Raw genomic sequence first — 17571 nt, 5'->3', positions numbered from 1 at the left:
GTATCCAGAATGGCCCAATGGAACCTGGCTATCCTTGATGGAAGAAGAGAATACTTCCGTTCGCTAAGTGTCAGGCCGAGTCTGGAAAACAGACGTGTACACCTTATGACTGATTCTTTTGCTGCCTGCTTGGTAGGAGCTTTTACCAAGCAGAGTTTGGTTGGATAAGGAGTAGCCATACCCACTTTTTTAGATTCCACAACCAACACGAAAGAGACAGAATAAAAGCATATATTCTTGTTGTTTGTGGGTTATATATGTTGTTTTGACACTATATGTGTTTGTTGGTGGTTTATTTACACTGCACATTTTCACAAACACACTGTCTTGTTTGTTATTGGACACATTTTTCTTTTGAGCTTGATGGTGCCAAAGATGAGATCAGGGCAATCCTGGTGAGTACCTGCCAGGTTGCAGTTGGTGGTGCGCCCGTGAGGCGCCATCTCGCTCTCACACACTTTTTTCTGTTTGTCTGAGTGTGACCCAAAGGTTTGTGATATTAGTCGTCTCACAACTGTTTTATACTAAGGGATTGGGCAATCTTTTAAGTGGCACAATATGGATGTACCTCCTAACTCAGTAATTAAAATAGGAAGTTAGTTGCAAAAGCTTTGCAACGGATGGTACAGCATGAAAATAAATAATTCTTAAGTGCCTTGGTGGTCTGGGTCATACTTGTGATAGGAGCTTTTACCAACCAGTCGTCCAGTTAAGGGAAGACATGGAGTGTCTGTCTTAGTAGAAACCGGAGCGAACACCTTCGTTAAGATCCGTGGAGATGAGCGCAGACCAAAAGTAATAACCTTGAATTGAAAATGGCTATTGGCTACTGTAAAACAAGGATACCTCCTGTGAGCTGGATGGATGGGTACGTGGAAATAAGCATCCTCTAAATCCACAGTGGCCATGAAATACCCTGAGTTGAGAGGCGAAGGATGGCAGTAGTTAGAGCCAGCAAGCCGCTATTGGCGCTTAGAATTGTCTCTGCCCTGGCGCCCTTGTCTTCCTCTGTTCGACTGAGAGAAAGACAACAAAGATTGGTTTTGCCGTTGAATGTAGTTAGGCCTGTATGATTGCGTTTTGGAACCATATGAGGAGTAACGTTGTTGATAACTTCCTCTATATGTCGAGTTACCTCTTCCTCTCGCTCCTCAGAATGGGAACTTGCGGTATTGCAAACTCCCTAAGGATTTTGCTGTTTCCGTATCCTTTTTGATATCTTGAAGCGCATCGTCAATATGTTTTCCAAATAGCGCTTCCCCATCAAAAGCCATATCCAAGATTTTGTTTTGGACTTCTGGGTGGAACCACGTGGCCCGTAACCAGCCCGGTCGCTGCAGAACTGCGGCTCCAGCGAAGGATCGAAAAGCCGTTGTTGCAATATCCATTGCACAATCTAGGATTTCCGCTGATGTAATCTCTCCTTCCTGAAGAATCCGCTTAGCCTCTTTCTTCCCTTCCTTTAGCAGCAGATCTAGATAAGGGGAAAGGTCGCACCACATCTGGCGATCATATTGATCAAGAATAGCCAGGAGGAACAGAGCTGGATTTCCACTCAAGCCTTACTTCCTTTGAAAGTCCTTCCCTCTCCTTTACACCTCGGTGAGGAGATTCAACAGGACTAAGCCCTTCAGACCTATCAAAGGTCTTTTTCAAGGCCTTACCAGGGCATTTCTCAGAAGGTGAAGGAGAAGCTCTACCCCTTTTTTCAGACCTTCTGGAAGAGGACGCAGAAGAGGAGTCCTCACTGTCACTAGACACTGTCTCCTTCCTTGATTTGAGCTTCTGGAGCTAGGTCAAAAAACGCCCTTCACAATCCCGTAAAGTCTTGGTTGAAAAAGTGCGGCAAATCTTACAGTCTGCAGCCTTGTGATCTGGGTACAGACAGTAAATGCAGTCCTTATGCTTATCCTCAATATACAATGTCTTTTTAGAACGGGTAGCACAAGCCTTAAAAAGCGCCGCCTTCACCTTATCTGACATCCTGAAGGAATTGAAGCAAAACATTTAGGAAAAGCTGTAGAACTAAGTTCTAGAACAAAACTGAGCAGAGCTCAATGGAGACTCCCTAGCACAACGTGCAGTAGAAAAATCTGAGGTTCTGAGCTTCTCTCAGGAGGGTTCCAAGGAAGCCGATTGGCTGTTTTTTTTTTTTACTCTTTTACAAAAAGAGGTAGATAGGATACAAAACAGGAATGGGCCTACTGGAGTAACCTTATTGCTCAAGGCCATAGCAATTCTGAGTGTGGATGATCTGCTCAAAACCTTAAAATAACCAACACGTGCCCCAAACTGAATGAGAGCCCACTTAATCAAAGAGGAAAAGGCTTAGCACAATAATATAAATAAGCAGTCAGTCATTAGAGAATATGTTTTGCAATCTCCTGAGGCACAGCCGGGAGCAGCAGTAAGATCGAGCATTTTTCATTGTTTAAAACTGTAAAATTCACTCTGTTTTTAACCCACTCACCCTGCCTGACACACGATTACTGTGTGCAGGAACTCTCTCTTGCTGGGAAACGAGCGCTGCTTAGGGCGAAATCGCCGTTTTTCCCGCCAGCTGTACTCCCCTTGCCCTGATTGGACACGCCCACTCGAGGCCACGCCCCCTTTACAAAGGTATAAAAACGTGCTGAACCGATAGCGCGCAGATAGCTTTGCAATCTCCTGAGGCACAGCCGGGAGCAGCAGTAAGATCGAGCATTTTTCATTGTTTAAAACTGTAAAATTCACTCTGTTTTTAACCCACTCACCCTGCCTGACACACGATTACTGTGTGCAGGAACTCTCTCTTGCTGGGAAACGAGCGCTGCTTAGGGCGAAATCGCCGTTTTTCCCGCCAGCTGTACTCCCCTTGCCCTGATTGGACACGCCCACTCGAGGCCACGCCCCCTTTACAAAGGTATAAAAACGTGCTGAACCGATAGCGCGCAGATAGCTTTGCAATCTCCTGAGGCACAGCCGGGAGCAGCAGTAAGATCGAGCATTTTTCATTGTTTAAAACTTCTGATAATACTCCCTCTGAGGCGGAAAGCCGGAGGTTAGCATGCTGCATCAAAAAAATTGTATTTTAACTCTGTCACCACTATTTTTCACTTACTGTTGTTTTTAATTTCGGTAACTGACCACGAAGCTCCCCTGAGCAGAAGCGCTGCAGTCAAGCGCTCAGCCTGCCCTCCTAGACCCTCCAAAACACAGCGAGCCCACGCTGCCTGAGAGGAAAACGCCCACACCGCCAGCGCGGTCGAAGGCGAAGCCACGCCCACTGCGAGGCCACGCCCTTAACATCTACTACAAATGTGTCGGCCATTCCAGCGCAGCGGACGAGCGCAGCGGACGAGCGCAGCGGGAGCGCCGTTTGCGCGCCGAAGGCGCGCCTAAGGCAAGCCCGTCTGCGCCCGTCCGCGCACGACCGGGCCTAGGGCCAGACTATATGCCTGTCCCAGCCGCCTCTAAGGTAAGCTATTCCCGCAGAGAGCTCCTCAGCCTTAGACCCACTAAAAACAGCTCATGTCTGGCACTACACGACCCCACTGTCCCTTTTCGCCGCTGTGACAAATGCAAACCAGGCAATCTCTCCCTTCCAAAACCCCCCGTCCCTCCCCCTGTCCTTAAAATCTCGACCCTTAACTGCAGATCACTTCCCAAACATGCCCTGCTTATCAACCATCTTATTGTCGACCTTAAACTGGACATACTTTTCCTCACAGAAACCTGGATTACGGAGCATTCCAACGCTGACGTCGTCCTAGCTCTCCCCCCGGGCTTCCTCATCATGTCTCAACCCCGTCCCCTAGGTAGAGGAGGTGGATTAGCCATTATCCACAGGGACCACTTTATCTGTCGATCCAAAGACTGCGCGATCCAAGACTCAGAGAGCTGCCTCTTCACGATTCAGCTGTCTTCGACGAACTCCCTGTCAGGCCTTCTGGTGTATCGGCCGCCCGGCCACTCTGGCCCCTTCACAGCCGCCCTCCTGGAAACCGTTTCCTCCGCGGCACACCTGACACCTAACTTCCTTATAACAGGCGACCTAAACATCCATCTCGAGGATCCCCTTGACACTGGGGCAACCGACTTTATTGACGACCTAGCGGCCTTGGGTCTGCTTCTCGCCAACTCTGAACCAACTCACACGAAAGGGCACCTTCTCGACCCGGTGTTTTCCAACATCCCTTCCCTCCTTTTCATTAACTCTCAACCCCTCCCGTGGACGGACCACTTTCTAGTCACGACCCATCTCCCTGGAGCTTTCAAAAAGCCTCAAAAACCCCCCACCTTCACCAGAGACAGAGCGTGGGCCAGACTCTCGGTGGAGGATTGGTCCACAGCCCTGGACGCTTCGACCCCCAGTCTTTCTGAGGACCCCTCCACCGCCGACTCCCAAGTCAGAGACTGGATATCCTCCACTCTCGATAATCTTATCCCCATAAAAAATCGGGAGATCAAAAACAGGATAAAAGGCCAGGCCCCCTGGTATACTCCTGACCTCAGGGATCTACGCAAAGAGTGCAAAAAGGCCGAGAGGCAGTGGAGAAAGGACTGGCTCCACAGTAACAAAGACCTCTACAATAGTGCAGTTAGACGCTACAAATCAGCTCTCAAACTTGCTAAGGCAGGATTCTATGACAACAGAATACAAAACGCCACCAATTCCACAAAAGAAGCGTACCTGATTGTCAAAGAACTCCTCAACATTCCATCAGCACCCACCGTTTCCCATGCCCCCCCAGACAGAAGTAATGACTTTGCCTCCTTCTTCGACTCTAAAATCTCGCGAATATTGGACTCTCTCCCCAGCATCACCCCCCACATCTCCACTGATACTGAGGTCTGTATCAACAGCTCACGGCTGTCCTCCTTTAGAGCAACCTCCCTCATTGAGGTCTCCGCCACATTAGCCAAAATGAAAAGCGGCTCTCCTCTTGACCCAGCCCCGGCCAGACTATTAAAAGCTGCCGCCCCCAGCATAGCCTCCACCATCAGGGATCTCATTAACATCTCCTTGCGCCAAGGCACAGTGCCGCCCAACTGGAAAAATGCGGTTGTCAAAGCCCTGCTAAAGAAACCCCATCTGAATCCTGACAATATGTCTAACTATAGACCCATATCACTCCTTCCCTGCATCAGCAAGATGGCGGAGAAACTAGTTAATTCCCAACTCTCCCAATTCCTTGAGACCAACAAAATCCTGCGCCCATCTCAAACTGGCTTTAGGCCCGGCCAGGGCACGGACACAGCCCTCCTCTCCGTCATTGAGGAATCAAGGCGCATTCTGGATTCAGGAGGATCAGTGGCAGTGATCCTCCTGGACCTCAGTGCCGCCTTTGACACGGTGGATCACCGTGTCCTTCTACATCGCCTGGCCAGGGCAGGAATTGTGGGCTCAGCACACGCCTGGATTAACTCCTTCCTATCAGGCCGTTCATTTCAGGTGTGGGACGGCAACTCTCGCTCAGACCCCCTTCCACTCACATGTGGAGTCCCGCAGGGGTCCTCGCTTAGTCCCACCCTGTTTAATGTTTACATGGCCCCCCTGGAAGACGTTGTGACCCCCTATGGGATCAAAATTGTCAACTACGCTGACGACACCCAACTTGTCGTCTCCCTCTCCCAGCTGGACAAACACCCAGACAGCCTGCGGAACTGCCTCCAAGACATCTACTCCTGGATGTGCGAATCTTCCCTAAAATTGAACGGTTCTAAAACCGAAATTATGCTCCTGGGCAACAAATGGTCATCAATCCCCGCTTCGGTGTGGCCGGACACCTTTGGTGAGATACCCACTCCAAAGTCAGAAGTCAAAACGCTAGGCGTTTGGCTGGAACCAAGCCTCACCATGAAGACCCAGGCAACCAAGACCGCTGGATCATGCTTTGGCCTCCTGCGGTCAACCCGAAAAATTCTCCCTCTCCTTCCTCCAATATCCAGGAAACTGCTGGTTCAAGGGCTCATCCTAGCCAGACTCGACTATAGCAACGCCGTCTACCTCGGTGCACCGGAGTTTACCTTAGCCAAACTCCAACGGGCACAAAACGCCGCGGCAAGGATTATAATGGACCTCCCCCCCAGAGCCTCTGCCAAATCAGCCCTCAAGGCCCTGCACTGGCTCCCTGTCCGCCAACGAGTTGAGTTTAAGGCAATGTGCACCAGTCACAAACTCATTAATGGTGCCGGCCCTGCCGCCCTGAAAGACCTTGTCGCCCCCTACAAAGCCCCTAGGGCACTGCGCTCGGACGACGAGCATTTGGCCATCGTCCCTAAATTTAAGAAGGCTCGGACCGGTGGCCGTCGCTTTTCGGTCAAAGCCTCCTCAGGCTGGAACGCACTGCCTCGCCACTTGCGTCTGGAACCCTGCCACGCCCTCTTCCGGAAAAAACTAAAAACTTTCTTATTCCCCAAATAATCCTCCGGTCCCCCCTCCTCTTGGGATATCACAGCTCTATAGCGCGGGGATGCCTCCGGGTCACCAGGCGCTTTATAAATTTATAAATAATAATAATAAATAATAATGTTTTAGGAGTAAAGATCCGTATACTACAGCTGATAAGTTGCACTCTGGTGAATGCTGTTAGAATGCGCTAAAAAAAAAAAAAAAAAAAAAAAAAAAAAAAGATCATGCAACCAACTGCGCCAAAAAAAGAAAAAAACTGCAAGAACTGGCTGAAGGTGTCACACGTGCATTGCTGGTGTGCTTTAACAAGTTTACAACTTATTACATTGAACATTTGTAAACATTGAGATTTTACATAGCAAGGTTAGAGCGAAACTAGAAGTCCCAGGGTGCAAATGGTTGTTGGTTAATAAGCTAGCATTAGTTGAAGTTGTCCACAGTATGGGACATTTGCTATCTATATCTGTGAGAGTTCTGCAAGGGGTTTTAAGTATTCAGAAATGGTTGGCGCTCATCAGGTAGCGGTGAGCGTAGAAAATAACTGCAAATGTGGAAAGGTGCTGCTAGGTCAGGGGGAACCCATAAACCCCTGAGAAAGAGTGGGGTAAGCCCCCTCGACAAATTTTACAGACAGGGTCCAAAGCACACGAAAGGAGTTCCTTAAAACGTAATTATATATGTAAAAGAAAAAAGATCGTTCACAAAAGGTTGTTTCAGTCTGCTTTTATAGATGTTCGGTTATAGGCCAACGTAAAGTACTGCGAGGACAAGCTGTTTTCCGCATCCGGTAAACAGCTTGTCCTAGCAGTACTTAACTTTGGCCTTCAGCTTATGCCACACTGGAGATTTACACATTGACGGTAAGACCCGCCCGTCTCTTGAACCCTTACTTATGGCAATTATATTCATGAACTACCGTAGTTGGCATCCTCATTTCCACCCGATTCTGATCGGGTTGGAATTATCACCGGTCCCCCGACACTGCCCATTTGTTACTTATTCAGCCCTGAAGAGTCACAGTTAACTACCCGCTTTGACGAAACATGTGTCGGCTGATTTCATGTTCTTTGGATCTCCTCTGCAAGGAGAACCACCAACACCTATAAAAGCAGGCAGAAACAACCTTTTGTGAACGATCTTATTTCTTTTACATATATAATTACGTTTTAAGGAACTCCTTTCGTGTGCTCTGGACCCTGTTTGCTATCTATATCTATTTCGACACATTAACAACACATCCACTTTCTAACCCGGCAACGTTGTTGGAGTCAGTGCTCGTTTCCTTAGATGATATTTCAGACTGGGTTTCGTAATCTTTAAAGCATTTTATGATTGTTTAACAGGTATATGTATTTAAGCATTTTCTGTCTAGTATAGAGAAGAAAGATCTGAGGTTTAATCCCAGCATCACTAGTTTGAGTGATCCTGGGTGAAGCACGCTTTTTCTTTGCCACAACAGTTAACTATCCTGTGAGAAGCAGGGACCGGTTAACCGCTGCAGTGCAAGTCCTGTGCCTAGCGCCCTGCAACCATGCTGTGCCGTAAGACGAACAATCATTTGCAATGCAATAGAAAGAATGTACAGCAAATATACACTGTACATAAATGAGTGTAAATCAGTGTATTGTGATTACCAGGAAGTAATCTAAGCATTACATCCTTTTCACTTCTTCCTCCTAGTCTTTATCCCATGGTGTAAGACTGGGAAGAGGTAGTAGAATTCGAGTCTTGGTTTTAACAGTAAGTAATTGAAGCATTCCAGACCACTGCTGTGAATTTTAAACACACTGACATACAGAGTCCACGCAGGGGCCTTCTATGGTGGGATTGGTGCACAGGGATGATCTGTTCTACTGGCTCCTGACACACTTTGTCAAGCGTCATCACTTCACATGGAGGGGCAGCACCTACCAAGCGGATGGGTGCCCCAAAGCAGGCAACGAAAATGCCCACCCAGGACCACCAGTTGAGTATTACTAGACAACCATAACTGAGGTGCAGTAAGATCCCCTCCATGCCCAGGTCTGGTGCCACTGCACCAGCTGCACAAATGATTAGTAGTAACCTTCAGAAGGCAGAGATTACATTTCTCTCAGCCTAGGTGCGACCCTTTGTAAGTCACATGCCTTAGACATTATTATTATTATGTTTCTTATATAGCGCCTGAATCGACCCCCGAAGGTGTATCTCCGCGCTTGCCTTGGAAACCCGTCCTGGCTTTTCCCTGTGAGATAGCCCCTACAGGGCATCCCCAAGGTGAAAGCCAGGCATCCCGCCGTGGGGGGGGGGGGGGGGGGGGGGGGGGGGGCGTTGTGGAGATTAAGCAAGCTTAATGCCCAGAGTTGCAGAGTGTGAACCCATGATTAGGTCAGGCACCGAAGCGAGAATTATCGAGTCCATGGACATTTGAGCTCAAGACCCTGCCGCGTCGGGAATTGAACCCTGGTCCCGGGTCGGACCTCTGCTTCAGGGTCTGCCTGCTCTAACCAGTGAGCCACACTTCTCCACTCGTGGCTCGTGATGTGCTCAGAGTGCCTCCTGCCAGTAATCAGAATCTCCTGACTGAATGGAACACAATGTGACAGCATCAGCATGTCATGACTCACGACAGCCTTTGACACGTGCCCACATAAATAGCCTCTTAACAAGTCATTGTTTTGGATGATTAACAAAAAACGCCATCAATGTCAGGCTAACAACCAAAGAGCCAAGCCTGATTTGCAATCACAAACTTGTACCTTAGAGTGCGGGCAGTTCGTCTTCTGAGGACATGACGTCACCACTGATACATATGTGCGTACACATTAAAACGGCACGCTTGGAGAAAAAAAATAATGCCTGTACTGCACACCTTCAACTATTGTGCACTTTAAAAACACTGGCAAAATGCACACCTAACACAATCAAACGATGTGTGCACGTGCTCATGAAATACACTGGTATTATGCACAGCAAACACATTGAAATAAAACACAATAAATACACTGGGTAGGAGTACAATGGTGTGCATTTGGCACATAAAGCAGAGCTCTGCTGCTGTGCAACACGCGTGCAAAGCTGGTGTTTACACCACATACAGGCTCTGCTGGGAGACAGAGCCACGGCACAGGGGGTGCGACTATGAACCCATTGAACTTGCCAGTGCTCAGACGAGGCACACATCAGATCTTTTCCTGTTGTTCCTAAGGTGGGGTGCCCTTAGCACACGATTTCAACAACAAGTTTGGGTTGTGATAGGTTCCCCAAAATTAAAATGGTCCCTGTAGAGTTGGCGTTCTAGCTGTCGTGAGCAGCGTGATGACGCGGCACGCCCGCAGCCATGTTGGTATGCGCGCACATCCAGAGTAAAAGAGCGCGAGTATCGGAGCCGGCAAGTTCAGCGGCTCGGCGCTCTCTGATGCATATAATACAATAAAAGAACGTAAACGATACCAGCGGCTCCTGTCTTCATTGTAAGGCCAAATTACAACGTTACAATGGCGACGAGTGAGGGAATTACAAGGTGAAAAAAAAAAAAACGGCCCATTAGCAAGATTGACCACCGAGCCCTGGGCAGGAGCACAGACTGAGCAGCACCACGAGCTCATCAAACCGAACCTACCACCAACCACTGGACAAGGACATCAGAGACAAGCAGATAAGGAAAAGTCTTCACAACAGTCGTGAATCAAGCGAGCCAGTCCGGCAAAAAGCCAAAGGGAGGCAACGAAAAACCCTCCTTTCCATTGGGAAGCCAGCGTTTACCATAAAAGCTGATGCTACCCAAATGAGGGGTGGGGCTCAAGTTCTCTTCTCGAAACTGACTTGTTTACTACAGCTATCCCAGGCGAGGAGCGCATGCGCGCTCCAACGCCAGGAGAGACCTAAAAAGGTATGCAGCTGCACATGCCTCACAATTTTATTTTTTTATTTTATTTTAGCGATTTGTACAGCGCCTGGTGACCCGAGGGCATCCCCGCGCTAAAATCTTGAAGGCGAACCTGAGGGCAGAAGAAGGGGGAGTTTTTATTTAGGAAACAATATCGTTTTCAATTTCTTCCTGAACCGCAGGTGATTGGATTCCAGTCGGAGGGTACGGGGGAGAGCGTTCCATCTCGTGGATGCATTAATCGAGAAACGGCGGCCACCCGAACGTGTCTTCTTATGTCTAGGGACGTTGGCCAGATTCTCATTCTCCGAGCGGAGGGACCTGGAGACTTTGTAAGGAGTAACCAGGTCTCTTAAGATGTTTGGGCCGGAACCGTTAAGCAGCTTATGTGCAGTGCAGAGGGTCTTGAAATCGACCCTTTGGCGGATTGGAAGCCAGTGGAGATCCTGGATTGCAGGCCTGGCTGATGCTCTGGAGGGGAGATTCCAGAGTAGCCGGGCGGCTGCGTTCTGCGTTCGCTGGAGTTTGGACAGGGTAGATTCTGGTGCTCCGAGGTATATCATGTTACAATAGTCCAGCCTTGCGAGCACCAGGCCCTGTACTAGGAGCTTCCTGGATAGGGGCGGGAGAAGTGGGAGGATCTTCCTGATGGAGCGCATAAGGCCAAAGCAGGTCCCTGCTGTCTTGGTGGCTTGAGTCTTCATTGACAGCTCGGGCTCTAGCCAGACTCCTAGGGTTTTAATTTCCTGTTTCGGGGTGGGGATTTCCCCGAAAACGGCTGGCCAGACCGAAGGCGGGATGGTGGACCACTGCTTGCCCAGAAGCATGACCTCGGTCTTTGCCCCGTTTAATTTGAGTGCTGACTCACACATCCAGGTGTGGATGTTTTTAAGGCAGTTTTGGAGATTGTCCGGGTGTTTGTCCAGCTGGGAAAGTGAGACGACTAGTTGGGTGTCGTCGGCGTAGCTTACTATTTTAATCCCGAAGGGGGTGACCACGTCTTCAAGGGGGGCCATGTAGACATTAAATAAGGTTGGGCTTAATGAGGACCCCTGGGGGACCCCGCTCATGAGGGGGAGGGTGGCAGAGTGGAATTCGCCATCCCACACCTGGTACGAGCGCCCTGAGAGGAAAGACTCTATCCACTTGAGCGCTGAGTTTGCAATCCCTGCAGCAGCTAGCCGATGAAGAAGGACACGATGGTTGACTGTGTCGAAGGCTGCGCTTAGGTCCAGGAGGATCACTGCCACTGATCCTCCTGAATCCAGGATGCATCTCGCCTCCTCAATGACGGCGAGGAGGGCGGAGTCCGTGCCGTGACCTGGGCGGAAACCCGTCTGGGACTGCCGTAAGATGTTGTTGGCTTCTAGGTATCGTGACAATTGGCCATTGACCAATTTCTCAGCCATCTTACTGATGCCAGGGAGGAGAGAAATAGGTCTGTAGTTTGCCATGTCGGCTGGGTCAAGCTGGGGTTTTTTAAGGAGTGCCTTAACAATTGCACATTTCCAGCTGGGGGGGACCGAGCCTTGGGAGAGAGATGTGTTAATTAGCTCCGTAATTGTGGGTACTACGACTGGGGCTACAGTTTTGAGGAATCTGATCGGGACGGGATCTAAGGGATCCGCTTTTCATTTTGGTTAGAGTGGATTCTACCTCGTCTCTTGTTACTGCTTTGAAGGAGGTGAGCTGGGGAAGTACGCTATTTCCTGCGTAGTTGGTGGAACCCTCAGCGTTCGAGTTGTTGGGTAGGCTGGGAGGGGGCAGAGATGTTAAGATGCGATCGATTTTAGCATTGAAGTAGTTGGCCAGCTCATTACTTCTGTCCACAGGAGGTGTGTTAGATGAAGGTGGGACAGGTTTTTTCAGTAGCTCTTTAACGATGAGGTATGATTCCCTTGCAGAATTAGTAGCGTTTTTAATCCTGGTATCATAATGAGAGGCTTTAGCGAGTTTTAGGGAGCCTTTGTATATTCTCACCGTTTGCTGATACTCAACTTTACTTGCGTGCTGCCAGTCTTTTCTCCATGTCCGTTCTGCTTTTTTACAGTGTTTGCGGAGGATCCGGAGTTCCGGAGTATACCATGGAGCGGATCCTGGTTTATCGTTCTTATTCTCCCGAGTTTTTATTGGGAGGATGGAGTCAAGGGAAGTGGTAATCCAAGTTCTGAATTTACTGTCCGCGGTGGTCGGGTCTTCCGAGGGGGTCGGGATCGATAGATTCAGTGTTTTGGTCCAATCATCTGGGGATAGTCTGGCCCATGCTCTATCTTTAATATAGGTGGTGGGTTTGTGGAGTTTCTTGGATACTCCTGGGATGCGGAAAGGAACCATGAAATGGTCCGTCCATGGGAGAGGAAGGGACTTAGTGACTTGAAGAGAGGTGTCATTCGTGAACACTGGATCAAGCAGATGGCCTTTAGAGTGCGTGGCACCAGAGTTAACTAGGTGGAGGCCAAATGTTGCCAGTTCTCCAATCAGGTCAACCGCTCCTGTATCTAGGGGGTCATCGAAATGGATATTAAGATCCCCTATTATGGAGAAGTTGGGGGTGGAGTGGGCTTGAGATGCAATAGTCTCAAGGAGCGCTCTAGTGAAAGAGCTCGTATTGCCGGGGGGACGGTAGATTAGGAGTCCCACTAGTGTGTGGGTCGGACCTACGTGGATGGAAAATTGGAGGCTTTCAGAGTCCGTGATCTGGGCGTCGTGGATTCTACAGGTGAGGTGGTCACGGTAAATGATCGCCAGGCCTCCTCCTCTACCCGAAGGGCGGGGCTGGGATTGTACCAGGAAACCTGGGGGGGTAGCCAGGATGACGTCTGAGTCCGAGTCCGACGTCTGAGTCCGAATGTGCAGGACTGCAAGCCTTTCGTTGGATGTCAAGAAGAACACCAAGAAACACATTTTGAACAAAAGGGTATGCCCCAATAAGATTAGCAAGAAATCAGTTTTACAAAAAAAAGAAGAAATAAAAAATGACCAGTTAAAAATGTTAACCTTTTTACTTACTTCTATTTCCATTCAAACAGAGAGCACCACTCATAGGTTCACATCACTTGAGCCTGTCAGTTGTACCTAGTCAGTATCTACATGAGCCAAGTGCTTTTTTTTTTTTTAACGCATAGTGAAAGTTGTTGCTTCCTCTGTTCTAACATCTCACTATTTATGTGAAAGAGGCTATATAAACCAGACGGGGAGCAAGTCAGCTTCCCATTTCTTTGGCAAGAATGCAGTGCCACTTAGGGAAACCAGTGTGCTAATAACAGTTACTCTAAAAAGCCCACAGTAAGATGTCTCTTCTAAGTCACTACCTAGGGCAAGTTTAAGTGCCAGCATACAGGTTTCCCTAGCTCTCCTCAAAACGAAATGAACAAGTAACTTACCTTCAGTAACGCTTTCCGAGGTTACTCTAACTGCAGATTCCTCAACTTCTGAATATTCCCGGCGGTGACAGACTAGATCCGGAAAGCTGTAAAGCAGTGCTCCTGTGCACTGGTAGATGGCACAGTGTAACTACATTAGTTCTATTTTGCTGAGGAGATCACGATAGAGCTGCACATAAGCACAACTCATGAGCACGGACATCCATTTCTTAAATGGTCTGCATCCTCAGACACGGAGCCCACCAGCAAAGCAAGAAACCAGTGTGCAGATTCCTCAAAAGGGGTCATTTTTTTATATATTAGAGACCATACCACAGAATGGAGAGGTAGGAGGGTGGTGATTATTCTGCGATTAGATAGTGTATCCACCGGAAATTGTGTTACCAAAAGATTCCTCGCCTTGTGATCAGATACCAAAGCAGTACTTCCCAAGGTGGTGGGTTTGTGGAATGACTCGAATTAATACATCTTGAAGGACAGAGCGGGCAAAATGCCCATGTCGACAAACCTGACAGTTGAGGCAATAGAATTTTGTGAACGTGTGTCCTAGTTGCCATTAAGCTGCCTGACAAATATCCACTGCAGGTACTCCACATGCCATGCAGCAGTAGCAGATTTAGCTCTAGTGCAGTTGGCTGTTAGGCCTTATCTTGTGAAGGCTGCTTCTTAGCCACTGCGCAACAGATCTTAATGGAGCGGAGCGTCTATCAGGAAATTGCCTTTTTCTGCACTGCCTCGCCTTTCTTTGCCCCAGGCAACCCTACAAAATGATGTTTTAAAAAAAGGCAAAGGGCAGCAGGGTATACAGCAACTGCACTACCTAGGCTAGTCACTAAAGGTACTCTCAAATTGTTTTGTCCACCTCAAATGGCCAGCTGCCACATGAACACAAATAATTTCAAGAGATAGGATGATGAGAGGCAATACACAAAATCATAAAAATACAGTACACATAAAGCAAAGTTAATTCTGCAGGTGTAGTTAGTTTAGCAGCTAATCTTTATTTTTCCAAAAGGTCATCAATCCAATGCAGTGTCCGGCAGCAGCAGCAATATGTATTGCTTCTGCTGCCAGACACAGAATCTTCAACACACACGCAGACTGAATAAAGCACTCTACCCGATTGCACTGGAGGCTTAAGAATGCCATAAGACATATTTCTTCGCTATCCGAGACAACTTACGGTCTTTTTGGATTGATGACATTTGAATACTCACTATTGGCATTAGGCTTCTTGTTTGGAGACGACATCTATATAACAGGGACGGTCCGCAATAACATTTATTACTGGACTATATAAATGGATACGCGAGTCTGGTCATCTTACCAATGCCCTGAAGAAGCCTTTGTGAAGGGTGAAACGCGTTGGCCGTTTTCTACATGTATACAAAGGACCTTTTGGAAAAAGAAAGATTTTCTGAAAAACTAACCACACCTGCTGAATGAACTTTGCTTTATGTGTACTGTATTTTGTGTATTGCCTCTCATCAGCATTTCTCTTGGAAGTGCTGATGTTCACTGGTACGAGCAATGTAAAAACTGAGTTCCCTCATGGGGTGCAAATAATGGAGTCTCTTCCTCTTTCGAGGGATGAAGTGGAGCAAGGAAGGTAAGGAGTGTGATGGTTTGCCCAATATGAAAATGTGTCACTATCTTTGGTAGGTAAGCTGCTTGAGTTCTTAACATCAGTTTGTTTGGGAAAAAAAGTGGTACAGGGATGCTGGACCGAAAGGGCCTCCTGCACCCATCATCCAGATGTTACTGCAACCAGGAAAACGGTTTTAAGGTAAGTAGGTGCAATGGACAACTGTGTATTGGTTCAAATAGGGTGAACATTAAAAACATGACAACCAGATTTAAATCATACTGTGGGATCAAAAAGGACTTAGATGGAAACAGGCTGTAAACCTTTTAGGAAAGGCACCACAATCAGTGATTTCAATAAGTAAGTTTGGTCCGGCAAAAGTAAAACGGACAAAACGGCAGTCAGGTAACACCTAAATGCATCCAGAGAAAGTCCTTGTCAGGCTAAACACAAAGCAAACAATAAGGTATCCAACAGTTTTGTCTGCAACAGGTCCACCAGACTGGCACTGCACCTAGCCACAAATATGTCCCAGTGTTCACCTACACCAATTTTGCAGAAGGAAACCTTGCTGTCAAAATCACTACAACTACCCCCGGAGGAGGATCAAATCACCATGCATGGAGGTGCAAGCTGCTTTGGTTCCAGCCCTACTAATTAGGCAAAGCAAAAATAACACACAAATGCAGAACAAATCAAATATTCACCTCCAGTCACAGATCTGTGTTAAATTATTGTTTTTTTGCTCACCATGCCACTTCCGTTTGGACCCAGCCATATGCAAATCAGACTTAACCCTGCTCCCCATGGTAACAGTCGAGACAAAATTACCAGGCCAGGTTCTCACTGTACCGCAAAACAACCATCCTTGGACCGATTTCGTAGTATCACCCCTCAGCCAGGCTAGCTAGAATCCAGTGATATAGCGAGCACAGGACCCACGTCGGGGGTGGGGGAACTATAATTAGCTAGCTTCTAATCATGTTGTGGCACAGTCTACAGTCTGACATCAGAGAAAAATCCATGTTCTCAAATGAAAGTAAGCCAATACTTTATCAAACAATAGTGCACTTGTACGAATGTTAATGAAATCAAATTCGCTATAAAAATAGCTATGCATCACACATTAAATATTTTATTTGTTTACCATTTCACATAGTCTAGTACCTGTTTTGTAAGAAGTTCCATGCACAGAGCACCTCCTCCCAGGACATAACTAGAAGAAACGGAGAGTGTAAATCAATATTTGTTTTCTAAATTTACGCAAGTAAACCATGTGTTATTACATATCCATGAAATTATAGATGATATTCTGAATGTCCACATTGAAACAGGAATTCCTCCAGATGTAGTCTTTTCACATAGGTATCAAAATTAACACATGAGGAGAAAAGAAGTTTATTGGCTTCGATGTTTACCCTTTGTCTAATAGTTTAATGTAAAAGGTACGCTGCAGACCTCAAAGGTAGCTGAAAAAACATAGTACTTTAGGTGTTATATTATAATGATTTTGAGAAATTATTTTAATTAGGTGGCTCTATAGAAATAGTTTTTAGAAGCTGTTGCGTTTTAAAGTTTGTACTATCTGAGGCAATGTTTATGTAATGTATCTGCAATTTCTAACAAGGCTGGTGTAATTGAAAAATAAGGTTAGCTATACAATAAAGACTTCTGAACACAGAACTTCTCAGTAGGATAACAAGGCAGTTTTGTCCTCTGCAAGATCCTAACACATACACTAACTTGATCACTATCAAGAAACCAAAGCTATAAGAGGTGGAGGCATCTAACTTGGAGGTAGAGGCTGCTTGTTCTACAAAACATTACGCTTACTGCACCTATGTTGGTTCTCCCCCCTAAAGAACAAGTGACTTACCTTCAGTAACTACAGTAGGTATCTAACCGGAAAATCCTCACTTTGTGAATACTCCCTTCAGGTGCCAGACTGGATACAGAAGCCTTTTAGCATTATCTCATCAGACGATTAGGTGATTTAGTGCAGCTCCTCACCAAGGTACTTCCGATATGGAAGGGACGAGCAGTGCTTCATACAAACACCACTCGAGCGCACAGACACCAGTTGCTTTCTAGGCTGTCCGAACCCTCAGATGCAGAGTCCATCCGCAAACTGGTATAACCAGTGTGCGGATCTCTAGATTAGGACCTTTGTAACTGAGAGTCCAACTCCCAGAAATAATAGGTGGGAAATGGAGGCACGGTTAGATAGAATATCCACCAGAAATATCACTCCAGAAAGTACGCAACTTGTGCTATGATGGAAACTTTAAACCACAGATTCCTCACCTTCTGAATAGCTACCACAGTGGTAACTAATCAGGCA

The 17571-nt window shown here is 47.3% G+C and overlaps 1 protein-coding gene across 2 annotated transcripts in view; it reads right to left on the bottom strand.

The window, feature by feature from the left end:
• The window catches only part of UBE2Q2 (ubiquitin conjugating enzyme E2 Q2), a 687285-nt gene that overhangs the window by 134070 nt on the left and 535644 nt on the right, over positions 1 to 17571 (bottom strand). For both annotated transcript variants that reach the window (XM_086959354.1, XM_086959353.1), the window contains exon 10: positions 16398 to 16446. In XM_086959354.1, coding sequence (XP_086815480.1) covers positions 16398 to 16446 — 49 coding nt within the window. The remainder of the gene's footprint in view (positions 1 to 16397; positions 16447 to 17571) is intronic.

The sequence above is a fragment of the Lissotriton vulgaris genome, chromosome 2_2 (assembly GCF_964263255.1).
Source record: "Lissotriton vulgaris chromosome 2_2, aLisVul1.2, whole genome shotgun sequence".
NCBI classification, from domain to species: domain Eukaryota; kingdom Metazoa; phylum Chordata; class Amphibia; order Caudata; family Salamandridae; genus Lissotriton; species Lissotriton vulgaris.
The sequence above is the reverse complement of the archived record's forward strand: the minus strand, read 5'-3'. Positions and strand labels throughout refer to the sequence as shown.